Source organism: Dermacentor andersoni, chromosome 1, assembly GCF_023375885.2.
Source record: "Dermacentor andersoni chromosome 1, qqDerAnde1_hic_scaffold, whole genome shotgun sequence".
NCBI lineage: Eukaryota > Metazoa > Arthropoda > Arachnida > Ixodida > Ixodidae > Dermacentor > Dermacentor andersoni.
This window is the reverse complement of record NC_092814.1, coordinates 392,051,534-392,078,910: the sequence shown is the minus strand read 5'-3', so window position 1 is coordinate 392,078,910 and position 27,377 is coordinate 392,051,534. Positions and strand designations below refer to the sequence as shown.

Here is a 27,377-nt window from a genome sequence, read left to right as displayed (position 1 = left end):
TGAATGACAGCCGACTAGAAGAGTAGGATGCGGCAAGAGCTTGCGCTCTGTACACAAGCTCCTGGCAAGTCGCTTCAGGAGTACAAGTACGTACGCACGATGGAAGACCTTTTCTTAATTGCTGAGCCCAAAAAAGCCCCAAGTGAGGAGCAGCGTATTGAATGTAGGATCAGGCAGGCACATCCGACCCTTTCCATGTACCTGCACGGTGATTGCTTCCGAGATTTAGAGGATTTGCCCACTGTTGTGATCGGCCATTCGCCCCGCGACACCCCTCGGTCACGGCTCTCACGATTATGGTGAAAGGGTCGACAGCCTCGTCGGGATGGTTCTCGACACGGATGAATTATGGCCAGTGCGGGAGTGCCTCGTTCATGAAAGGTTACAGCAATTAGCAATGATACGGCTGTCGCCTGTCAGCAGCATCAACTGGCTTGTCCAAGCCAGAGATGCGCTCAGTATAACCCGCTTAGTATGACCCGCTCAGTATGACCCTCTCAGTGTACGATCAGCGTCGGCGAAAAGGGCGACCTACCTCCGGATCGTTGGGACCTGATGTCATTGACCCCCTGGCACCGGATTAGAGGAAGTGACTAAACAATGATCACACACGACATAAAAGGAGCTACGGACGACGGGAGTGATCGGCGACTACCACTTTATCATCAACTTTTCTGTATTTCTTTGCATTTCTCTGTTTTACTTTGCATTTTCTTGTAATTATGTAAATATATACCCGTGTGTTTGTCCAACGTCCTGAATATCGGACCCAGCCTCCCGTTCACTCAATCCTCCACGAGAAAAGTGGACCCACGTCTTGGATCCCCGAGTCGCAACACCACCAAGGCAAAGTGCATTCAAGGGGACATTCTTGCCATATGCGCCTATTGCCCACCACCGCCTTATAGCGAGACCCTTCAGCCGCGCTATGCGTGTGGAGGGCCTGTGCCCTTTCCCCTTCAGCAACAACCCAGCCAAGCTGCCATTGTGACTGTAAGTGGGTGGGCTTGGGAGCTGACCGCTCATGCTTAGACCCCTACACATACGGGAGGCGGGTAGCTTGTACAGCACCACCACCCGGAAAATCTACAAAGGGAAGCACTTCAACCCAATACATCGTAGAGAGTGACGCTCGTTATCACAGGCCCTTTGGTCAAGTGGCAAGCTGACCCTGGCAGGGAGCTGAAGCCGATCCACCTAAGAGGTGGATCGGCTTCATCATAAGAGGCCGCAGCAGAGTGCACTGTTTTCGCTGCCTACAACTAGGGCACACAATAAGGGATTGCACCGTGCCATGGCTTCCTGTGAGGCTGGGAAACGGGAGCGCAGGTCGTTCGTGGAGGCACGAGTGGCCGAACCTTTGCTTGCCCCTCGGCATACCGAGCAGGTTGTGTTGCTGGTGCATACGCGCCATTTATTCCAGTAACCATTGTTGGCTGCGAATTTTCGGCGCTGTTGGACACGGGTGCAGGTGTTTCGTTGTTTGGCGAAACAGGTGTTGTCCCACTTGCAGAAGCACTCAGTGTGCTTGCAGTACTACCAAATGACGAATAATCTTGCAAAAGGCGTGGCCCATTTGGCTGGCACTCCAAGGTCGACTGTCAGATGATGAGAGAGAATCAGACGCACGCATTTCGGTCAACTCCTAGGGCCTAGGGTTCCGGTGATTCTCGAAAGGGACTTCCTCCTTAAAACCGGGATCACTGTGGACATTGTGAATGGTGGTTATTGCGACAGACCTTTCATACAGCTAAAGCTGTTCATCAGCTTGCCAGCGTCCAATCTTGCCTGTCTTGATGGGGCGTCAGGAATGTGCCACTCACAGAGTTCGGGGGCAAGCCCCCAAGCTGTGCGCTTCGTCCGCTCACAGTCCCCTTTGGGAACAAGAGGCACGGCATGAACCGTGTTGTGCACAAGGTTCAGGGGCAGGCCCCTGTGCTATGCGCTTGTCAGCTCAAAGTCCCCATTGGGACAGAGCGACAAGGCACGAAGAGGCACCATATCCTCTGGCTACCCGTGCTGTTCATTTGGATGATGCACAGAAGGTTCGATTGTGGGCACTGTTACACCACAATGAAGAGCTCTTCATCAATCTACCTGGCTGTACTGATTTGGCAAGCCATGCGATCGAAACTGGAGATGCGCTTCCTTTGAAGTATAACCCCTGGTCTGTCAGCCTGGCCAAGAGGCAGGTGATTGATGGCTTGCTGGACGAGGTGCTATCGGCTGACATTATTCACCACTCGTGCAGCGCCTGGGCGTCTCTAATTATGTTGGTGCCTAAGAAATATGGCAGTCATTGCCTGTGTGTAGACTGCTGCTGTCTGAATGGAGTGATTTGTCAGGATGCCTATCCGCCTTCTACGATTAGTTCCATTGTGTGTAACCTGGGCACTGCACGATATTTTACTTGGTTAACACACATTGGCCATGATAGAGTATATAAGCGCGACTGAACGAGGACGTAGAAAGAAACAAGATACACAGAGACATGCAAGGGCTGGAGTGTTGTTGACACATTCGATAGAAAACTTCGGTAAAAATTTATCAGGCCCAAGTAGCTTTGTAATTCCTTGACATTATTTGGCTCGGGTGCCTTGAGAATTGCCTCAACCTTTCCAGATGTTGGTCGCAAATCCTCGGCATCAAGGACATGCCCAAGGTATTCCACACTTGGTTGGAAAAACAAGCACTTGCTCAACTTTACTTTTTACAAGTTCTTTATAAGAACTTGTTTTTTCTGCGCACTATCAGTGAGTGGAACCGACTGCGTCCTGACATTGTTGAAACTGCTGCTGATCGTGCAAGGTTTTCCTATATGCTTAGTCAGTATGTGTAGCTTGTTCATATTTTTTCCCCACTGATTCATTGCCCGTGTTTCTTGTTTGTGTTTATTTATTACTTTGGCGCAATGAAGTGTTTGTCTACCTTGCCACACCCTTTACTGTAATGCCCATCAGGGCACTGTATTTTATGCCTGTATTTATTCAGTTTACAACTTTGGTGCTGTCAAGTGTTCCTTTATTTTCCCTCCTTCCCCCTACACTCTTAGACAAAGGTACACCCTTTGGGGTGTATAGCTGCCACACAGCAATAATCGTCATCTGCCTTGCTTGGGTTTTCTTTCTTGAAAATGCTGCGCCCGCTACTTTCCTGTCGGGAATCCTATGTCATGCTGATAACGTGCATGCCATTCGTTACTGGGAAGTACCGGGCTTGCAGCGTTAAAGGAAGGAAATGCGGACAAGAGAGATGACGTTTATTGTTGTGTGGCAAGATAAGACCCAAAAGGTGTAATTTTGTTTTAGAGTGTACTGTAATGGGCCACCAGGGCGATATGTAGGTACTTGAATAAATAAATAAACTTCAGCTTCAACCCGGCTTCCTGCATTTTGCTCCGCACTACCTCCAGGTTCTGCTGGTGTTCTTCTCTAGTGGATCCAGTTACAAGGACATCATCAAAATACACCACTGTGCCTTCACAACTTCGTAATTCTTCCATCTCCCTTTGAAAGATGGCTGGCGCTGAGGCCATGCCAAATGGCATCCTGTTGTATTGAAAAAGGCCTTTTTGTGTCTTGATAACAATGAATTTTTTTGACACAGCATCTAACTCTATCTATTATTATTATTATTATTATCTGCTGATAGGTGTTTCACAGATCCTGTTTCGAAATTGTCTGTCCCCTGGCTAACTTCGCCCACATTTCCTCCAGCTTTGGTACAAGGTACACTCAGTAATGGTAGCCTTGCTGACTGTGTGTTTGAAATCGCCATAGATCCTGACCCTACCATCCTTTTTCAGCACTGGTACAATGGGCGCCACCCCTTCCGATGACTGAACAGGACTCGGGATGCCCTCTCGCTTCACTGCCGTCTTCACTGCCGCTGAAGTTCTGCCGCTACTAAATCGCGCAGTGCAAACAGTACATTGCGAAGTCTGCAAAATATTGGCCATGCTCCTTCTGATATTTTTATGCTGGCCTGTACGCCCCCAAATGTCCCAATACCGCCAGTAAACAGTCAGCCTTAATGACTGGCTAGTGCATCTGCACCAAAGGCGTGTGAATGCTCTGGCCCAATTTCGCCCAAATAGAGCCGTTGCGCCGTCTGGCACCACGAACAATGGTAATTTTGCTTCTCTTCCCGTGAACTCCGCATTGACCATCGCTTTGCCCGAAACCGACGAAGATGACCAAAATATTCTTGCAACTAGAGGTCCGATGGCTCCATGCTGATGTCAGGAAAATGGCTATTGAACTCTATTTCATCAATGACCGAAACTATGCCACCGGTGTCCAATTTCATTTTAACAGGGTTCTCCTGGATCCTAACCTCAACGAAAATGGGTGGCACCTTTTGCTCGTCTGTTTCATGTGATGTGACCGTGTTCATTTCAGCCGATGTCACCATTTCTAAAACCCAGAGGTTCCCGACAGTGCCTGCATCTGAGTCGTAGTCTTCTAGCACAGCCTTCATGGCACCTTCGGCAATGATGACTACGGCGTGCGTGGCAGTCACTTTTCTGCTTTACTGCTGAATTCTTTTTCGGGCACATCCGAGCAAGGTGACCTTGTTGCTGGCATTTAAAACAATGCTGCCCAATCCATCTGCAGATTATCTCTGGATGGGGCCCACCACAACGAAAACACTGTGCCAGTGCTGACACTATGTGAGTTATTGCTGCCTCGCCAACCTGGCCCGTAATCTGTTCGGTGCCATGTGCGACAGCTTCCATTGCCGACACAGTCTTCACTGCCTTATCCAGCGTCAAATCTGCTTCTTCCAGCAGGTGTCATCGTACATCTCGTGCACCAGGCAGTCACGCAAATTGGTGTCAAGCTCCGATCCGAACTCGCACTTGTCGGCGAACTGATGATGGGTGGCCAAAAACTTTTCTGCGCTCTCCCCGCTCTTCTGTCACCTGCTGTAGAAATTATATCGCTGCACGATAGCCAGCGGTTTCAGAGAGTGGTGCACCAACAGTAGTTCCAAACTTTTTGCTAGGGAAGCCTGCAACAGTCATTCCATTGCCAGTAGCCTGTGCAGCAGTATGTTGATCACCCACAGCCACTCAAGAGCAGAGCTCTGCGTTTGTCTTCCGCAGTGCCATTTGCAATAAAAAACTGTTCCAAATGCTCCACACACTCTTCCCATTCCTGGCTGCCTTCTCCGGTTAATGGTTCCAGTTTAGGCATACTTGCTGTGTGATCCTATCTTTGTCGCCAGTTAATATGAAGACACCAAGCTGAACAGGAACAAGTAGACATTTATTTAATACACGTAGCATGTTCGAGCTGACTCGTTGGCCACTGGCAAATTCTCGTCACTAGTTGCCTTCTTGTACCCTTGTTGCTGCCATGAACAGCGCCACCACTGGCTCGTGGTGGCTCTAGCGCTGCAATGTAACACTGTCCCGTAAGAGCAGCAGACTGTTTTGTTAATATTTCTCCCTCCTTTTGCGGCACCATTTTCTTCTGTTATAGAGTGTATTGTTTACTTTTTTAGTTTACCACTATCTTTGTTTTTCTATTACAGTGCATGAAAGTGTCTTAGTTTGTATGTCAGAATGCGATATTGACACGTACTTGTTTATCTTTTCCGGCCAACTGCCTTTTCACCGTCTAACCAATGTTATCACTCAGTGCAGGACGCGCCCGCATGTGTGGGAATTTCTCTAATGTTATCGATGGTTCTGTCTACTATCTGTCATCACTGAAGCTTGTGTAATCTGATTGCGTTTGCGACGTGACTTGTGTAGAACTTTCTGGAAGACACGCGGGCACTTCCGATTACTCTGGAACCTTCGATGCCTCATCAAATATAAAAGCTGACATGCTTGACTGGCAGATCAGATTTTTGCTGATCGCCGACTGTGTTCGCTGCTATCATATTTCTTTGAGTGTAGCCTGTTTTTGAAGGCACAGGTTTGCCCAATAAAACGCAAGTTTCGTCATTCCCAGTTTTGCTGCTTTCTTCACCGTCACTACTACGTGACATCAGTACCTGCTGGGTTGAGGTAAAGATTTAGCTAGTGCTTGACAGGCTCAGTTGTCTTTGGTGCATAAGCCACTACCAGCTGCTTCAACAGATTTGTAGGGGGGGTAATTAAGGAAAGGAGGATGTGGGGATTGAGGTATGCCCCAGCGCCTTTGCCCGGGCATTCACTGGTTCTGTTGTCCGAGCGCCTATCCCCTTTCCACTCACGGCGGTTATTGGCGAGGGGCGCTCGCATCACCAGCAGGTGACTGGCTGCTGTCCGCTTCACGAGTGCGGGCGAGATCTCTCGTACGTACACATTTTCCTCCCGTCTGCCGGCCCCTTTGCGCGTCAGACATGAGCTCGCGTACGGTTCCTTTGCACATATGGCTAGTGCGTACCTTGTGTTGATCCTTTCCAGACGCTAAGCCAAAGAGTGGTCCCTAGTGCTTGTGCGTGTTTGAGCAGTGTGTTGCAGGGAGCCTTTGCTCTTGCAGTGACATGCCAGCGGCGCCCCTGTTTCGCCTGTGGCCTTTTGATTCCCATGCCGGCCTGGGTTGTGCAGTGTGGCGTGCTGCCGGAGATGGTTTCTGCCAAATGGGCAGCCCCCCTTTGGTGGCCTGAGCGCACGCGCAGTGGCGCGCTAGACGGCTGACCTAGTGGCTCGCTAAGTGTGAGGTGGTCGGTCCTCCTGCAAGACCCCTTACAGATGACACTACATCCAACACTGGGCATGCAAAAAGACAGCGCACATGACGCCACCAGTCATCTCGCCCAGGCTGTGCACCCGCCGCAGGTTATTTACAAGGCGTGCGAGCCGCGTATGTGACCAGCCGTGGCCGGGCTGGAGGAGGAGACGTGTGCTCACTTAGTGCCACCTTACCTTTAAAATAATTTTGCTTTGTAAGTGGTCTTTGTATACAGTCGCTGTACTATTTCAATTTTGTTGCAGCATCATTGCGCGTCTCATAGAGCCCGACCATAACGGTGGTCAAAATTTCTAATGCCCTGCAAGGCATTTCATTCGATCTCGTTGGACACTATCTGCTCATACAATGTTGTAAGTGATAATCTAGCCACATAACTTTAACTGGACTTGCCCACACAAGTTTTTAGAATTTAGAAATGAAAAGCCCGTCTTTTGTGGCCTTGATGCCTGGCACAGGTACTACACTGCATAGGCCCCAGACTCGTTGCAACAAAATGTTTGACCATGTAAAAACCTATTTCCAGATAGTGTAGATATATAGCAGTCTCTGTGCAATGTTTGAAACAGGAGCGGATGTATCATTAAAAAATCTCAGGAGAACATTTTTGATAGTAAAACTGAAACAAACACTGCCATTAACACTTTCCGGAAGTGACGCGTGACCTAGCATGCACGACTCCTCAATGTGTAAGGCGCCGCCCGCGTGTGCCCGTACTGCACTGAAAATATTGTGGTGGCGATGTGTTAGTATTTAGGCCTACATCATATCCGTTAACCACTAGGTGTGCCGATTATCTGCTTAGGTGCCATGTTAAGGCTGCTAATGAGAAAATTAGATTATTAGCAGTCGTACAGATTTGTCAAGATTGTTTCAATAGTTTATGCTACCGATTTACAACCACTTTCGGCAAATTAAGATTTATTTGTTGTTGGCTTTTAAGTGCAAAGTGAACTCTTCAGTTGGCTGGATGCTTGAAGCACGGAATAAAAATTTTGAGTTTTGTCATTGTTTTCTCTGTAAAACTTTAGTGGGTAGGTGTGCATGACACCGGCAGCTTTTTGCCAGACAGCAATATAATATATGTACTGCTAAAACATTTATCGCTGCCTTTCTGTTTTACTTGACAAAGTTCATTCGATTGTTTACTTGATCACCTTCTGCTTAACCAAAAATCATAAAAATGTTCAAAAGTTTGGATGTTGTATTGCGTATCTTTGCAAACCCAACTGTCGCTATGTTGTGAGTAAGCTGCAGAGATTATGTTTGCATGCTTTACTGGCAGCAGCTTATATGAAATATATATATTCAGCATCTGTCCGGCTAGCTGGCAGTGAAATCTCAACAAATTCACCTGTGTGATTGCAGAGTGCGCAAGTAAAGAAAACCTTGCATGCTGCTGTAAAGCTTCCAGTTGAATTTGCACAGAACAACCATAGACCACATTTAGGAAACCAGTCAGGGGCCGTTTGCATATAAAAGTGACGGTCCGTTACAATCAGATGTGTTTGCATGCCGTGGTACTGAATTCAAACGTCCTCCAACTCGCACTCCTTGTCTAAGTGGCAATTCCCCCTTCTTAAGATGCAGAGATTGGTGGGGCCTGATGATAAAGAGGCGACATTCTTTTGTATCAGCTTGCCAATGCTCAAAAAGCCAAAGCACACCTTGTTGTTGTGAGGGAAGAAATGTGAGCTTATTGAAACCATCACACGAAACAACTAATGTGTTATTGAAGTTTGCCTGAGGTGTGCGTTTGGGGTCAGTGGAGTGTGAACAAGTTATGCTTGAAGAGGCTGGTTGAAGATGTACTAGTCAGTGCATAGGGCTAAGGAGGAGGATGTAGGTATTGCACTGGTCATCTAAGACATGCCTGAGGTGTGATAGGAATAGTTAATTGCTCAGTACATGGTATACTTGACTCAGGGTTGTCATGAGTCTGTCACTTTCTGAGTAGATATCGCTCTGAACTGCAAGACACAGCAAGAGGCTATTAGATTTTCCCTGCTGCTGGTGTAAGCTACAAATTTTCCCCCAAGTTTTGTTTCTTCTGGATTGCCCGATCTTTTGGACATATTGAAAGGAAGATTGTGTTGAAAAACCAGTTTCTCTCTTACAAGGTTCTTTTTTTTTTTAGTGATGGAATTTTCTTGGCGGAAGTCGGAGAAAACCTGGAAAAGTCTGGGAATTTAAGAAAAGAAATTTGCTAGACACCCTGGCCATACTAAGTAGTGTGATTGAGAAAATTGAGATGCCTGCGGTGTTTGAAGGACTGCCCTCTTTTTCCTGCCAGGTGGCTCCGGTCTAAGCCTCTTCAGCCACTGTCTGGTGACAGAGGAGGTTGCATACGGCTGCTCGGGCATCAAAACCGTTCTTGAAGCAACAGACCTTGGGGTAATGTGTGCAGCGCATTCCCGTATCACAGGCAGTGTGTGTGACAAGCTGTGCAGCAATGGTCTAGCCATGTCCATAGAGCAGTGCCAGCCAAGCAGGTGAAGTCTCCTGTTGACGAGAGAAAACTTGGAATAAGCTTTGCGCTGACCATAGACGGCCTTGTGTGTGCTCAGCAGGCTGTTGCCCTTATTGTACCTGTGCCACTCGTTTGCACTGGAAACTGGTGCACCAGTGTGTGTTGCCTGCAGTGTCCTAAAATTTCACCAACTCCATCCAGCCCTCGTAGTACCACAGATTCATGTTTCACTGAATGAACATGAGACAATGCGACATTTCAAACTGCATCTTATGCAGAACCAGAACTGCTGCACACATCAACACACTTTTTTTAAAAGGGGTGAGGGGGTTGCAACCATATCTAGCCAAAGTCCTTTTGCCGAATGATATTACGGCAAATGTGGTATAGTTGTATTGTTTTAACCCTTTTCTTTGGATCATCATTGCAGTTTTGACTAAGCGCTTATATACGTGAGTACAGGTTTGTTTCAAGGCGTACAAGACCTTGTATTGGCAGAAAAATAGACTAGATAGAAGTGCCACAGAGCATTGAATATCAACCAAGCAGTGATGTTAAGAGTCTCCATGCCAGTGCACAAACTCGGTCAAACTGAAATTGCATGCATTCATGATTGTATTGTGCTTAGTGTTACACTGGTGGCAGAAATAATGGAATAACATAAGGAACAAAAAGTGGACGATCAATCATGATGCAGTCATGAATGTGCACCAAGTAGCCGTGCTCATTGCTTTACTAAATTGTATACCTTGACAGTGTAGTGTATATCGGTGTGCAGAAGCTGCCCGTCTTTATCCTTATGGGCGTCTGTAATAGCCCTGACAAAGATAGATCCCCTTGTAATCATGTCGGCTCCTGAGATTGAAGACATTTGCGTGTCGGTATAGCATACTATATGTTGGATTGCACATTTTGAAGGTGTGTCCCGTCAAAATGTTGTGCAATCCAACTTCTAGCAAGCTCCTGAGACGTGCCTTATTTGACCACTGTTGCTAATCAGCTTGATTAAAGTAACTCGCAACTGATGGCAAAACAGCAGACATTACATCACTGGGTTCCTACAAGTAGCTTTTCATTACTGTGAGACAAGCTGAAGCATAACTGATTTTAATACATCATTATGTAAAAATCATCAGTATGTAAAAATACTGAAAGATATCTATAGCGGCTCCACAGCCACCGTAGTCCTCCATAAAGAAAGCAACAAAATCCCAATAAAGAAAGGCGTCGGGCAGGGAGATACGATCTCTCCGATGCTATTCACAGTGTGTTTACAGGAGGTGTTCAGAGACCTGGATTGGCAAGAATTGGGGATAAGAGTTAATGGAGAATACCTTATTAACTTGCGATTCGCTGATGATATTGCCTTGCTTAGTAACTCAGGGGACCAACTGCAATGCATGCTCACTGACCTGGAGAGGCAAAGCCGAAGGGTGGGTCTTAAAATTAATCTGCAGAAAACTAAAGTAACGTTTAACAGTCTCGGAACGGAACAGCAGTTTACAAGAGGTAGTGAGGCACTGGAAGTGGTAAGGAAATACATCTACTTAGGACAGGTAGTGACGGCGGATCCGGATCATGAGACTGAAATAATCAGAAGAATAAGAATGGGTTGGGGTGCGTTTGGCAGGCATTATCAGATCATGAACAGTAGGTTGCCATTATCCCTCATGAGAAAAGTTTATAACAGCTGTGTCTTACCAGTACTCATGTACGGGACAGAAACCTGGAGGCTTACGAAAAGGGTTCTACTTAAATTGAGGACGACGCAACGAGCTATGGAAAGAAGAATGATTGGTATGACGTTAAGGGATAAGAAAAGAGCAGATTGGGTGAGGGAACAAACGCGAGTTAATGATATCTTAGTTGAAATCAAGAAAAAGAAATGGGCATGGGCAGGACACGTAATGAGGAGGGAAGATAACCGATGGTCATTAAGGGTTACGGACTGGATTCCAAGGGAAGGGAAGCGTAGCAGGGGGCGGCAGAAAGTTAAGTGGGCGGATGAGATCAAGAAGTTTGCAGGGACGACATGGCCACAATTAGTACATGACCGGGGTTGTTGGAGAAGTATGGGAGAGGCTTTTGCCCTGCAGTGGGCGTAACCAGGCTGATGACGATGATGACCCATCACAGAAAAAGGACGCTCTGTGGTCATCTGGCTCAGTGCATCAAGCGTCTGCTTTCCATTTAATAATTTGTGCACACATAGGCGCCGACTACGGGGGGGCTCCGGGGCCCGAGTCCCCTCCGGAGTTTGCTGGGGGGGGGGGGGGAAGAAAGGGGGCTGAGCCCCCCCCCCTCGGCAATGCCGAAGCCCCATCCCCCACCCGCACGCACGCACACGCACACACACACACAAGCGCATTAGAAGCACTAGCGGCGGCTGCCTCATTGCTTTAAATTAACACTGTAAACACCATGCACATTCACAATATATTTAAATATACACAAAGGACAAATGTTATATTTTTGAAAAAGATGGTGTTAGCCAATTAAAAATTATTTCTAAAGGTGTGGACAGCCTATGCCTAGAGAATGAATGTGTTGCTGTATGTTCACCTAGCTTCAAATTGCTTTGCATGCTTTTTTGACCATGAAAACTATAGACTTCAGTGACCCCTTTGGCAGAGCCTTTTATATATGGCGTGTGAAATGCACGTGAATGATGTGTGTCTCAGTATTGCTCCTCTTTCCAGTAAGCAATGCTAACAACTCAAGAAATAAAAAAACATTTCTAATAATTTACAACATTTATTAGGGATGGAAGCATCGTCACTTGCATACAAAGGTTATAAATATGTGCAGGGTGTCCCAATTAACTATTATGCACCAAGATTTAAAAGAAAGAGCAATGTGTTACTCCAAGGAAACCTAGTGCATATTGTTTCCAGTACAGTGGAGTAGCTGCCACCAATTTTTTCGTTACTGAGATTTAATTAGGTAATTGTAATTAATTATCTAACTCGAGTCGTACTATCCTAATTATCAAAGTGTCAATGAAGGGTTTGTAGGCACAGCCAAGGGACATCTAATTGCGGCATTTTCAGCGAAATACTAATTGTGTACATTTTTTTCCAACTGATAAATAAACCCCGCGAAATATGGGGAGTGCCACATGACTGCGCACCCACCCGCATCATAACGCAGCACCCTCGTACAGGCTCCCTCTCAGTTAGCCAGAACGAAATAAAGGAAATAAAGAAAAACATCGTGATCCTTATCCTTCCTTATCTTCCTTATCTGCCACGCCCCGGCCGATGTAACACATTGTGTTTGGTGTTAGTTGGAGACAAGCTGTGATAGCTGTTGTCTTAGGGTAGATAAAGTGCATGGATCTTTTTTCTTTTTTTTGGGCCACGAAACCTATCACCACAAAAGGGAATTGACAACGTCAGTGCAAAGGTTTAATGGTGTGTTTTTTTCCGTCCCAGTCGCCATGTCTTTCTCTAATGAGCAGAAGGTAAACATGATCCTTGCCTTGGGTAGGCAAATGACAACAAGAGGAAGGCTGCAAATATATATCAGTCATGAAAGTGTGGCGGTAGACCAAACACGTTGACTATCAGGAATGATGAAAACCTGAGACAAACCGGCAGCTTCAAGAAACAGCGGCGTAGGACTCCATCTTTGAGTCCTAGCCTACACACGGATGTTCAAGCATTTATGGCCTCAAAGCCTCATGCTAGCGTGCAGGACGGGGCCGCCCAGGTACCAATTCCCAAGTCATCAATTTGGGGGATTCTAAATGATGGCCTTTCACCCGTACCACCACAGATGAAGCCAGTTTTTACAGGAACGCCTAGATAAATTTGCATAATGTCCACTATTGGAGGCACCAGTACGAGTGGTCGCTCAATGTGAGGTTTGTAATTTACACCGGTGCTATAATTCGTCCCATCTCCAATGAAACACTGACCGGACAGCGTTACGTGAACGAAATCCTTGAAGGAGTGGTGTATGAGTTTCTCAGCGAAGTCCCACTGTCACGTCTTCCACTTCTGTGGTATCAGCAAGATGGGGCACCGGCACATAGCAGCAGCTGAGCACGAAACTGGCAGGGTGCGACTTTTCATGCGCAATAGATTGGAAGGCAGGGGCCTGTAAATTGGCCGGCTAGGTCACCTGAGCTCTCTGCACTCAATTTCTTTTTGTGGTTATGTGAAAGATTGTGCTTACATGATCAAGACGCACCTCAGATTAGTTCAAGGCAAGGACAACAGATGTCTGCCATAGAATTCCAGCATCAATCATCAAGAAAGCCACTGAAGATGTGATTAAGCGGACTCAGTACTGCGTAGCTGTGAAAGGAGACCTATTCGAACATGTCCTCTAGGCAGCAGCTGGTGTTCAACGGAACTTACGAATTCATAGATAATAAGGGCACACTGAAATCTCATTTATTATTTCTTTTCCAAACATCCTGATTGCCAATTCAGCTAATTTAGAGGTGGTATATTTACTTTCTTGAACACATCAGTTTTGCCTTTTCACTGCTGTTGGCCGCTTCCCGGTCTGTTTATTTACTTTTTATTTTTTGACACGAAGCTCTTTTTGCAGCGCGTATGCACTTTCATGAAAAATGAAACGGTCACTTTTATTTGACTTAGGTTCGAAGCAAGTTTCTGGCGCGAGATATGGCTTCGCACACACTCTTTTGATACGGTGAGAGCAAAGCCGAGAGTTTGAAACATTCCGTGCCTATTACATTGCTTTTCGCATTTGTTTGAGGTCAGAGCGGCACTTCAGCCACGTTATCAAGGGGATTTTGTGATCAGTGTGATCAGTCGGCCTTGAGAGACGGATAATAAGTGTGTCCTTGAAATGAGAGGAAGGAATAGCTGCGGAATGCGAAACCTGCTCTTGGTGCTCCTTTCGTATCGTTATCAAGGTGATGCGCCCTCTCTTTGGGTTTGCGACTGGCAGTGCAGTCGCTTTCAATCAGCTTATTTGAGGGCGCTGCTTTATCATACGGGTGACAGCGCACTCACATGGTATTTTGCATATTTCGTGAGGTTCCTTTGCCAGTCGGAAAAAAATTGTACGCAATTTTTACGTCGCTGAAAATACCGCAGTTAGATGTTATTTGGGGGTTCCTTGGGGTGCCTACAAATGCCTCATTGACACTTTGATAATTAGGACAGTACTTCCCGAATTAGATAATTAATTGCAACTGTCGAATATAATTTCAGAAACTAAAGAATTACTGGCGGCTACTCAACTGTACTGGAAACAATATGCGCTACGTTTTCGTCAGGTTACGCAACTGCTTATTATTTTTTTTTAAGCATTGGTGCATGATAGTTGGGGCACTCTGTATAATTAACTCAGTAATCGAAATGAGGCCAAGCCGGATTCACTCAAAATCAGAATCAACAGCATTCATGCACGGCAGCGCTTATACGCGGACTCACAGAAAAAGAAAGAGAGAGTGAGAGAGAGAGGCTGCAGTTTTGCCGGGAAGGCGAAGCAGTATTAGTGATAGCCGAGCATACGACGATGACACGAAGGAACATTACACCACCGAGAAGACTCGGGCTGTGAAATCTAACTGCCTCTTACTTGTATATATCGTATTTACTCGCATAATGATCGCACTCGCGTAATGATCGCACCCCTGAATTTTGTCGTCAAAATTAGCTTTTTTTAAATTTCCTGTGTAATGATCGCACCCTGAACCTGCCGCAGCGATATGTTGTGTGCCAAGTCTAGCTAATAATGATCATGCTTACCATCTGTTGAATGCTACGTGAACGACTCTTTAAGACAAACCAAGCGGTCTACAAGCACCAAACATTCTTAAGCAGATGCCCCATTTCATTCCTTTCATCACTTTCTGCACTTCCATGACAAAAAAAAAAAAAAAGCTACAACCAAACTTGCCTTTATTATGTGTAGGCTTTATAATGGTTGTGGTCAACAACAACTACAAAAAAAGGCGCCTTTCGATTCTTGTCTGCACTCGTGGGCATGCAACCAATCACAAACGGCAACGATGGCAACCACGTTTACACTGATACATTAGAAGTGTACCCTGTTCATACGCCGACACTTGTAACACAGCTAAGATATTTGCCCACCCCTAGGTGAAATGTGCCATATTAGGATATTAATGAAGACAAATGCCGCAGTTTCCGCAGCCTGTCCGCCATGTGTTCCTGTGTCACTTGCAGCTAAGTGCACCCACCATCTGTTTCTGTCCCCTCAAAGTGGACATGGCTACGTTATTGCCGCAAACTTGCCGATGTTAACAATATTATTCATTACTGATACGGAAGAAACTGTTTCAATGCACGTAATGTACTCACGAGAAGAAAAAAAATCACGTTCGGTGTGTTCGGCTTGCTCCGCCGGCCGGCATTTTTTTGTGGTATCCCGCACTACATACAGCGGCAGCCGCCATTTGTTGAACTGTTGTCATTCCATAGCAAATGCGGGATGAAAAAAAAAATATTATTTTTGCGGGAAATTTAACCCGCGTAATGATCGCACCATGATTTGCGTCAATTTTTTTTTACAAAAAAGTGTGATCGTTATGCGAGTAAATATGGTAGTACTCGTATAACGCCGTCACTTCAGTGATCAATTCGAGGTCGCACGAAGTTTCTTCAAGTGCAAATATATATATATATATATATATATATATATATATATATATATATATATATATATATATAATGGGGTTCAGAAAGCTGGTTGGGCTGCAGCCCACACTGGAAATATGAAAACTTTCCGCCTATGAGTGCATGTGCTATAATTAAACAAGCGAGGTGCATAGAGTACAGTTACAAATACAAAAACAAGCTGTAATTTGAAAAAAGTAAGCTGGAAAGCACTGGGCAAGCTTATGTGCATTTAAGTTTCACTTCTACATGTGTTATCTACAGTCTTTTAATGCAGTTAATATCTTTAGTAAGCATCAGTACAAATATATGCAAAATTTAACAGCGCAACTTGTGTCTTTGTGCCTTGTTGGGCTGTTACATTTTGAATCATGCAGAACTGGTCCAATTTTCGGCGTTCAAAATATACAATAATGACAGCTAATCTATCTGTAACTCCACATCATCTCGGAATGGGCTTGCACAGTCAGCTGCGGGGTCTGCACCCAACCTGCTCACTTCTGAAGCTCACCAGCTAGCCCAATTCCATGCTGTTTTGGAATACGCAACAACCCCTACTTTGTTGAAATTGCTTGACAGAAGCTGTCTTCATTTATTAAGCATTTTATAAGCTGTATGACAACAGATGAAAACTTTGGCTACATTTGGACATGGTGCACTGAGTCAGCCTGCAGGACAAGGCCACATTCCTTGGTTTTATTTTACATTCCTTGGTAAATTTCAGAGCAGTGTATACTTTGCAAAGTGCAGAAGACACTGCGAACATGCACAATCGCTACTAATTGCGACAATTCAGGTTGTTGAGGTGGCCAAATTGAAACACGCCAAGCGTCTCCATGCATTGGCTTGCCCATGATAAATTCATGAGGGTGTTTTATGTTGGTTGTCGACGCATGCATTTGGGACGTAATGGTTTCAATATTGGGTTTCTGTGCTTGAGGCTGTGTGTTTGAATCCTGCCGTTGGACAATTTTAACAGTGTTTATACTTTGTTGTAAATGACGAGTTTACAAAGTCACGAAGTTCTGTGAAGCCAGAAAAACGAGGTTTAGGCAAATCCATGCACTTCCCATCGTTCCCATGCTGGCTGAACGGCCCCCCGCATTGCAGCTCGCGTAGACACCCGTGTTCCCTCTAGTAATTATTGCTCAAGACTGTGGCAGCAACATAGGTGAGCAGCCAATGCTTGCCTCACATCTGTGCGCTCTGCTCCTTGCCCCTATGTTGACTACGAGGGGCACGCAGTGCAAATCCATATCCTTCGAAGCTTCGGCTCTACCGGAAAGGTATATCATGGCTTGTCTCACCCGACTTTTCTCGCCCCCTTGCGCGCAGCTACGTAGAGGCATTCTCCTGCATTGTGCCAGGTGCTTCACTGATCACATTACAAAGCAGCACACAACAGAAACAGTGATTTTGAAGACTTGGGCACAAGCTCCGCTTGCAAAAACACGGCGCAAGCAACTGTGCCGTCGAGATATCATCGTTCGCTGCAGCACCGTCTATGTGGACGATGGCTGGCACGCCGGCACAGACAAAGTCACAGAAACATTTCTAGCTAATGGCGTGGCCGCTAGATGCGGTATTTTGTGAAAAATGAACGAAATTCATTATTTCCTGCTAGTGTCTGCCCGAGAACAACTCCATGTCAACCAATTTCAGCACCCAAGGTTTCATTTGAGCTAAAAATCTCGGCGGCAAACGTTTTGCTCGGTATCCCTCTAACTCTTTATGGAAATTCAGAATTAACTTTGAATTAGTGTGAAATCTGTATTTATCTTTATCTTCTTAAATATAATAAAAGAAATCCAACAGCAAGTTGATGAAAAAGACTTGCATTTTAGTATAACATAATAAATGTAATTTTTGAGAAAGTACCAACTTATGCAGCGTCTTTTTCATTACCTGCATGCAGAGCTTACCTCTTTTCACCAGAGCAGTAAGTTACTGCTCCGAAGTGGTAAATTTCTTGCTCAGAACAGCAACATTTTCTGTTCCGTAAACATAGATTACTGCTCCAAACTGCAATTTCTTTTTTTGTTCAAAAGCTGCTCCAAAAGACCAAGGGCTGCTTCCATCACTGTGCTTGGCTAAACTTGTCCTGCTGTCGCAGTGATTTTAGTGAGGGCTTTTTCTAAAGTAAGTCCCTTGGCTCGGCAATATAATGAGAACTCTCTTAGGCTCACTAAAAAAAAATATTTTCTGCTTCAGGCTCACTCGGACTCACCAAATTCTGCTCAGCCTGGCAGTACTCAGGCTCATTAAAATTCTACCGGTCCACTTTGGCTCGCCGAAATTCTGCTCGGACAGGCTCACTCAGGGCACACTTTCAAAGAAGATTTCTGTGCCCCATTTTCCTTTCTTCCCGTCCTTACTCGAACAGTGGTATGCAATGGCACAAGCAAATCATGAGTATGTACAGACATCATTTTCTCACCTTGTACTCTAACGACTTTTGAAGCTAGTATAATTATCTCAGCTGCAATTTCGTCACTTAGCTGCAGTTGTACTGATGTCCTCTTATTGTATAAAGTCATTAACCCCTTCTGTGCCATGCTATTATCCTGAATTATGACCAAAAAAAATATGGACAGATTTCTTATTTATTTATTCGTTTATATGTTCTGCAGCCCACTTGGGCTATTGCAGCAGTGGGTTTGTACATTGGATATAACATCAAAATATTTTTCTGCACAAATCGACTTCAACACCCTAGAAATCATGATTGTTTGAAAATCAAATATACAACAGGTAATAATTAACACAGTATGAATCAATTTAACTTATACAAAAATTCCTCTAAAGGCAACAACCTATTTTCACCTGGTAGTAAGTTCCATTCTTTAGTTGTACGAGGAAAGAAGCTGTATTTGAATAGGTTAGCATGTGGTTGAAATCGTGCAAGGTTAATTTTGTGGCTATTCCTTGTAGCTTTCAATTTAGCAGAAGACAGATAGTTGTTTGTTATTGAGTAGCGTGGGGTGTTAATGAGATCATGCAACAATTTAAGGCATTCAGAATCGCGCCGCTCAGGCAGAGGTTGTAGACCTAGTGTAACAAGGTGAGATGAGGGTGAGAAGTTGCAGTCGAAACGGTGGTATATGAAACCGATTGCTTTCTTTTGAACTGATTTGAGGGTGTTAATGTCAGATAGTTTATAAGGGTTCCAGATCGGGCAGCCATTATCGACAGTGGGTCAGATGAGTGATTTATATGTTAGCACTTCTGTTTCACAGGGAGCTTTTCGCAGTGTGCGATCTAGGTGGCCTATGTTTTTATTGATTTATTGCATGTGTATTCAATGTGCCTTGATCACGACGTGTTAGGTGCGAAGATGAGGCCAATGTACTTGTATTCGGACACCCGTTCAAGAGAAGAGCCATTAAACAAATAATTAAACAAGGAAATAGAAGTGCGCTTACTGAAAGATAAAGAAACTTTTTACAAAGTTTATATTCATTTTCCATTTGTCGCACCCCTTGCAAAATTCTGTAAAAGAATTGTTAAGCGAAAGATATGGTCAACATTCACGTTAATTACATTGCACAGCACACAGTCGTCAGCACAAAGGTGGATTTTTGTGGACTGAAGAAATCATTTGTATGCAATAAGAACAAAAGTGGCCCCATCACTGAACCCTGGGGAACTCCAGACGACACATTTACTACAGACAAGTTTGAGGGAATAAGCGAAACATACTTGGAGCAGTTATGTAAAACGCTAACGATCCAGTCAACTAAGGAAGAGTTATTAAGTATAGTACAAAAGCTTATGGAGAAGTCTTGAGTGGGTAACAGTTTCGAACGCCTTGGGAAAATCTATAAAAATGGCATCAATTTGATTTCCAGTGCCGAGAGCATGTGAAATGTCAGGCAAGAATTCTACGAGCTGAGTTATTGTACTAAATCCGTGATGAAAACTGTGCTTGGAATCACTCAAAATGTTATTTTCAAGAAACTCCATAATATGCTTAAAGATTATGTGTTCAAGAAGTTTACATCATTGAGACATTTATGAAATCAGATGATAGTTTAATGGTGACAACTTGTTGCCGGATTTATACATGAAAATAATTTTTGCCAGTTTCCAAACTAAAAGAACTGTCGAGGTAGATAAAGACTTTTAAAAATTAGTCAAATACCGACTAGTCCAAGTGCAATATCTAAGAAGAAAAGTGTTAACCCTTTCAGGGTCAACAATGTAGATATACGGCGCCACGAAAAAGTCCAAAATGGTCGATGCCATATATTTACGGTGCCGTCTGTACGTTTAAAAAGCGCGCCAATTTCCAAACTTTTTCGTTTCTGTCCTGTGCTGCCACTATGTGGGAATACAAGGAATTTTTTTCGCGCGCCGCCCTCTCTCGGTTTTCGTTGCATGGTTTGTTTAGAGCTAGTTTTCTCCCGCGCGTCTATATACTACCGCTCGTGCATTGGCGCGTGGCTGGGCGGCGGTTTGGGTTTTGTTCCACAGGCGGTTTCGGCTTCTTGCGCTTGCAAAACTGATGGCTATCTCGTTACTAATCGCTCAAAGGGCGACCGCTTGTTTCTCGCTCGTTGTGCTCACAGGGGTACGCATAGGAAGAATGCTGCTGTGCATGCTTTCCGTTGCTTCTTTTTTTTTTTTGGAGACTCACGCAAACTAATTGCCTCTGTTTGGTGATAAGATGATGATAAGATGATTACCGGAAATTTGTCACATGTTTTGCTTTTTTGACGGGCATACAACCACACAGTTTTCTTGAGTGAGTGCACCTATGCAGTTCGATTACGCTGTGGATGTACATATTAGTGTAAGAGCAGGAACATTTGAGTCTTGCGAAATATTCTCGTGTGCGCATTTTCAAAGCCTTGAACTATGTGTATAACAATGCATCACATTTTTTTTATTCTTGTAAGTTTATTTCCTTTTTTATTGTTGTTATTCATTAATGAAAAGTGCATATATACCAACACAAAATATTTTTTCTCACTTTACGGTCACCCTAGAAAAATTACGCAAAATGTTTTTCAAAATAAGTCCCTAAGGAGAATTGGAATCTGCAATAAAAAAAAATCGACCCTGTGCGGTCTCATATGGCGAAAAAACAATCGACCCTCAAAGGGTTAGTGCCATCAGGGCCACAAAATCTTTTTTTTTTTTGAAGTGCAAAATTAAATTCAGAAAACCTTTGATAGAATGGTAATATCGTCAATGAAATGTTAGTCATGAATGAAGGCAGGTATGTCTAAGTTATCATTTGTGAATACCGATTCAAACGATTTGTTGAATGCGGTGGCAATAATTAATGGGTCACTGAAAAGGGGCATTATTGAAATAAACAACAGTCAAGTAGTTTGTCGTTGTCTTCCACAGCTGGCTGCGTGGCCCTTCATCTTTCCAGCGTAGAATTTCACTTCACTTCTGTCGTCGTAATGGGGAGACCGTGTTTACGGGGGTATGAGCCATTGCTTAAGGGAGTATGAGCCACTCATGCTCTTACGTAACGAAAAGATTTAATATTGAAGAAATTTAATTTTGAAGAATCACAAGCGGCAAATCGTAGGCGAAGGCTGCTAACCACGCCGCCGAGCAAACTCGAGACATCGAACGCGAGCGACAACTGTGGACTGCGGGCGTACCGTCAGTGACGTCGTTCTCTCCGTCGCAGCCGATTGTGTGTGTAACCTCATAACTGAGAAATACTTTAATGAACCCTCGGGATTAACCCAGTGATAAACACAGGGGCCGCACGTTTCAGCTTCCCTGATTAAGCATCTTCACGGAATGAAAAATCTGTTTTTGTTTTTTTGTTTTCTTTTTTGTGGCTTGTGTGTACAAAGACTGACCTCGTCTTTATTTTTGTAGCGCTTCTTTGGCATGGTGAGAAGCTTCGGTGGAGATGAAGATCATCCTACAATCATGCACTTTGGCCAGGTGTTCAGGCTCGTGAGCCTAAACTGCACGAAACGTTAAGACGACAGGAAGAAACACACGACATTTAGAAACGCAGCTTCTGCGCTTCGCTGTATGCGTTTCTTCCTTTCGTGCAGTTTACCCTTCTTTCAGTAATAACGAACTGGCGCGATAAATCTTATTGCTGTAGGTGGATACCGCTTTCTCGGGGTATCACTAATTCGGACGAGGGAGAACGCTAGCGAGCGTGAAACACGCGCAAACTGTCCGTCTGCACGAGCTCAAGGCTGTGACGAGGCGTCTGCAGTGGAGCCCGATGGAACAGCGTTGCCCTCTGGTGGCTGTCACAGAAGTGGCGACAGCAGCTGTAAGCGCGCGGGCGGGGAGTTTTACAACTGAAGCTAGTCTAGTAAGGTTGCCCCTGGTTTACTGCCACCTGCCCATCATCTGTACTGCTGCCCAGTATGATGGTCAGGCCACCCCAGACAATGGAGATGCCTGTGGCTGGTTAGGCGGAGTGACTTCAGATTGCCTATTATGCATTTCATCCTGCATTATGGCATACTTGCACTTGGGAAATGCATTGAGTGCAGTTCTTGTGGGATGGAGGTTCGTGCATTTTAAATGTAAAAATAATTGTGCATGCCTTCACAAGCATTGTGTCGGTGATCATGCTGCTTCATGAACACGTTTAAATGAAAATGGCCAAACGCAAGCACTCTTGGCTACTCTACGGCCCACCGCCCTCCTTCCTTGGATGTTCCCGCAAGCTATCCGCTTTCCTTTCGGGGCGCCTCACTCATCACCGATTCAGAGGCTCTCCCACAGGCTCCACTAGGCCCAAATTTCACTTGGGCAGGCACGGCAATGCCACAAGCACAACCTTTGCGATGCTTTCAGTGACCACCACAACCCTGATGCTATTGGCATTTGAGATTTGGCTGCAAGCAGGAGCAGGCGAGCCTTCTGATGTTCTCCGCTTGTACCTTCCGTGGATGCATGACCTACTGAAGTGATGCAGGAGCAGCTGTGCCATCTGGTTTCTTCAGCTCGAGAATCACTTCTATGTCAACAACGTGAGCGACCAACACTTGTGCTATCTCCACAGAAGTCCTGAGCTGCCAGATGGTCTTCTTTCGGAGCTCCGACTTCTACCAGGCCCGGACATCTATGAGAACCTGCGGCAGGTCATGATTTAGCACTACGGCATCACCGTTGCTGAGCCTTGTTCATAACCTATGCTGCTGGTGCTGCCGGGTACGATAGCATCTGCTTTTTGTACCCCTTTGATGAAAGTTCTGGTAAATTACGCACCAAACGAGAAGTGGCCAGACTGACCACACCATCTCGAGACCAAGGTCTTGCTGGTCGTCATAATACACTGCCCCGCACAACCTTACCCGCACCTGAAATGGTCACGCAGCATGGGTCAGCAAGTGCAACAATGCACACTCGCAGTTCTCTGCCACTGCCATTGTTCGATGACACCGTCTTCAACGTTGTTCCCCTCAGCGGCCTGAACTCTTGGCATGCGCCAAAAACCGGCCAATACACCTCAACTCTGCTGCTTGCCGAGCTGCACTGCATTGGGCACACAGACGTTAACAACGCAAGGCGATGTTCTCAACGCACAAGACAAGGTGCTCTGTCCAGACACTCTCAGCCACGACCATCAGGGCCACGACCACAGCCACCACCACTTTTTAATGGATGCTACAAATTGTCACTCATGTATACAGGCTTGCAATATCTCTTTCTATATGTACGCCTTTTGCATACATTTCAATCGCGCTTCACACTAGGCCCTGTAGCGAGGCGACTATCGCCTCCAGAGCCGGTGAAGAAGAAGAGGGCTCACGTGCATGTAGCCCGAGAGAACACGCTAGTGCGCTCGACCTGAGCAGCCACGCCACTCCCAAGATCCCCCAGCACCATGGCTGGCCGGACTAAATAAACTGTGGCCACAGTGACTACCTCCTAGGTTAAGGAGAGGTAGCCTACCTCCTAGGCTACCTCCATAGGTTAATGGGAAGGTTAAAATGGAGGACGGATTATTGCACAGTACATCACAGAACAAAAGGCACATAAAAGTAATTTTACACAGATTCGTCTTTCCATTATATTTAGTTATACCGTGCATTCACTTGGCATAGGTTAGCTTTGATTGACTGAATGTAAGTTGCCATATTTTTATGAATGTACATGATTTATCTGTCTTGATATTGTCACAGGTATAAAACTATTTACACAGTGTATTTATAGGGTGAATATAAACGGCAGCCGAGATCCCGAGAGGCTGTTGCCACTTCGTCGTCTTCAACGTCGGCGACCTTGACTTCTTTTGCCACCGTAACACGACCCCCGGCAGAAAAAGCACCGTCCCGGTGCTTCAGACGGGGCCGTCGGTGAGGGCATAGTAAGGCTTAAGCCGAAAGACATGTACGACGTCAGGTGATGTGGAACCGGGTGGCATGACGGAGGTCTCGGGGATTACCTCGTAAGTGACATTGGTCACTTGACGTAGAACATGGTAAGGACCTTTGTAGCACAGAAGGAATTTCTCGGAGAGCCCCACTCGGCGGCAAGGGGACCAAAGTAGCACGAGAGAGCCTGGTGAAAAATAGGTGTCACGATGGCGGCGATTGTAAGCGTGCCGTTGAGATTCCCGCGATGCCAACAGACGAGTACGGGCAAGCTGGCGGGCATGTCAGCGTGGGCGATGGCATCGCGGGCATACTCGGTCCTCGAATCCTGTGTCAAGGGGAGTGAAGTGTCCAATGGTAATACAGGGTCACGACCGAAGAGTAAGTAAAAGGGGGAATACCCAGCAGTATCGTGGCGTGATGAATTATAGGCGAACGTGACATAAGGGAGGGCCACATCCCAGTCCTTGTGGTCGGGTGAAACATACTTTGATAACATTTCAGTAATGGTCCGGTTAAGTCGCTCACTAAGGCCGTTGGTCTGTGGATGATAGGAGGTAGCCAGTTTGTGCTTGGTAGAAGATGAGCACAGGATTTTGGCAATGACTTGGGAGAGGAAAGTGCGGCCGCGTTCAGTAAGGAGCTGTCGTGGGGCACCATGTACTAAAATGATATCCCGGAGTAGGAAATCTGCGACGTCGGTTGCGCAGCTCGTGGGAAGTGCCCGAGTGATGGCATAGCGCGTCGCGTAATCAGTAGCGACAGCGATCCACCTGTTGCCAGAGCTGTACACGGGGAAAGGGCCAAGGAGTTCAAAACCCACGCGATAGAACGGCTCAGGTGGAATGTCGATCGACTGTAAGTACCTGGCAGGAAGCGTTGCTGGCTTTTTGCGAAGTTGACAGGGCTTGCAAGCAGCTACATAGCGCCGTACGGAACATGCGAGGCCGGGCCAGTAGAAGTGGCGGCGCACGCGGTCGTAAGTGCGAGCAAACCCAAGGTGTCCGGCAGTTGGGGCATCATGAAGCTCCTGAAGCACGGTTGAGTGTAGGTGTTGAGGGACGACAAGGAGAAGGGGAGGACTGTCCGGATGAAAACTGCGTTGGTACAATATGCCGTCGTTGATAACGAACCACCGTAACGATGGATCAATAGGAACAGATTCCATGCGGTCAATGAGGGTCCTCAAAGTAGCGTCATGGCGTTGCTCGTTGGCCATGTCCAAAAGCTGGGAAATGGAAAGAACACTTGCAGAGGCGTCCACGTCGGCGTTGGTTTTGGCGTGTGTACATTGTAACGGGACATGCAGTCGGCGTCCTTGTGTAGGCGACCAGACCTATACACCACTGAATAGGAATACTCTTGTAGCCGCAAAGCCCATCGTCCAAGCCTCCCTGTGGGATCTTTTAAAGACGAAAGCCAACAGAGAGCGTGGTGATCTGTTACAATGGAAAAAGGCCTGCCATATAAATAGGGGCGGAATTTCGCCACTGCCCAGACAACTGCCAAACATTCGCGCTCTGTAATAGAATAGTTCTGCTCCGCAGGTGACAAAAGACGGCTAGCGTACGCAAGGACACGTTCATGGCCGTGTTGAACTTGCGCCAAGACGGCACCGATTTCGTAGCCACTGGCATCGGTGCGCACCTCTGTAGAGGCTGAAGTATCGAAGTGTCCTAGAATCGGTGGGGTGGTGAGCATTGGGGTAAGGCGCGAAAAGGCGGTGGCCTGAGAGGATCCCCCATGAAAACGGCACACTTTTCTTCAGGAGATCTGTGAGAGGGCGTGCGATGGTGGCAAAATTTTTAACAAAGCGGCGGAAGTAAGAGCAAAGGCCCACGAAACTTGGACATCTTTTGCGGACCATGGAACAGGGAACTCTTTCACGGCGCGAATTTTCTCTGGGTCTGGTCGGATGCCAGTCGCATTGACGACATGTCCAAGAACAGTAATCTCACGATGGCCGAAGTTACATTTCTTGGAGTTGAGCTGTAGACGAGCCTTGCGAAAGACGGCAAGTACAGCTGAAAGGCGCTCAATGTGTGTGCTGAATGAGGGCGAGAACACAATAACATCATCTAGGTAGCAGAGACAAGTCGACCACTTGAATCCTTGGAGTAATGAGTCCATCATACGCTCAAAGGTAGCCGGAGTGTTGCATAGCCCAAAAGGCATAACTTTGAAGTGGTAAAGACCATCAGGCGTTATAAAGGCGGTCTTTTCATGATCTAGATCATCGACAGTGATTTGCCAATATCCGGACCGTAGGTCGATGGACGAAAAATACTGTGCCCCGTATAGGCAATCGAGGGTGTCATCGATACGAGGTAGTGGGTAGACGTCCTTCCTCGTGATGCGGTTGAGGTGGCGGTAATCAACGCAGAATCTCCATGAGCCATCCTTCTTTTTGACCAGCACGACAGGGGACACCCAGGGACTTGACAATGGCTCTATGATGTTTTTCGCTAGCATCTTGTCTACTTCCGTTTTGATGACGTGACGCTCCGAAGCTGAAACTCTGTAGGGTTGCTGATGGATGAGTAGATTATCGCCTGTATGCATACAATGTTTGACAAGTAACGTCTGGCCTAAGGGTCGGTTGTTCAGATCGAATATATCCTTGTAGGAAAGTAATAGACTGCACAGCTGTTCAGTCCCCGCAGGAGTGAGATTCGGGGCGATCATTTTCCTAATGTCGTCAGTACATTCGGCAGACCGGAAAGGCTCACAGGAAGCGTCGACGGCAAAAGTCTCAACGCAACTAGCTTCTAAGGCAGTGATTGTAGCCAGGCTGATATCTTTAGGCAGAATTTGCTTAGCGAGCCCGAAATTCACCACAGGGAGGTATGTGCGATTGTCTGTGACCCTCAGTATTGTGTGCAGAACAGTAACACTGTGAGTGAGAACAATGGCAGTTATAGGAGCGGAGATGTAATCACCATCGCGAAGTGGCGTAGAAGGCAACATTTTGATGTATGTCAAGACCTGTGGTAGAATGTGAACAAAGCTAGTACGTCTCAGTCGAATTTCCTGTGGTGTTGGAGGAACGTCCAGTAAGGGCAGGTCAAGACACACAGTACTTGAGGAACAATCGATGAGTGCTGAATGGGCGGAGAGGAAGTCTAGGCCTAGGATGAGGTCATAGGGGCATTAGTCAAGCACGGTGAAAAGGATGACAGTATGGCGGCCGGAAATGCTCACACATGCAGTGTACATTCCGCGCACGGTCACCGTGCTACCATCAGCGATTCGTGCAAACCGAGTAACGGCAGGTGTAACA

At 46.1% G+C, this 27,377-nt stretch overlaps 1 protein-coding gene across 2 annotated transcripts in view; it reads left to right on the top strand.

The window, feature by feature from the left end:
• The window catches only part of Mcad (Medium-chain acyl-CoA dehydrogenase), a 202,467-nt gene that overhangs the window by 73,713 nt on the left and 101,377 nt on the right, over nt 1-27,377 (top strand). Inside the window, exon 5 of one of the 2 annotated variants that reach the window (XM_050168534.3) lies at nt 8,980-9,080. The exons of the other annotated variant lie outside the window; for it this stretch is intronic. Within the exon in view, the coding sequence (XP_050024491.1) occupies nt 8,980-9,080 (101 nt within the window). The remainder of the gene's footprint in view (nt 1-8,979; nt 9,081-27,377) is intronic. 2 annotated transcript variants of the gene reach the window in all.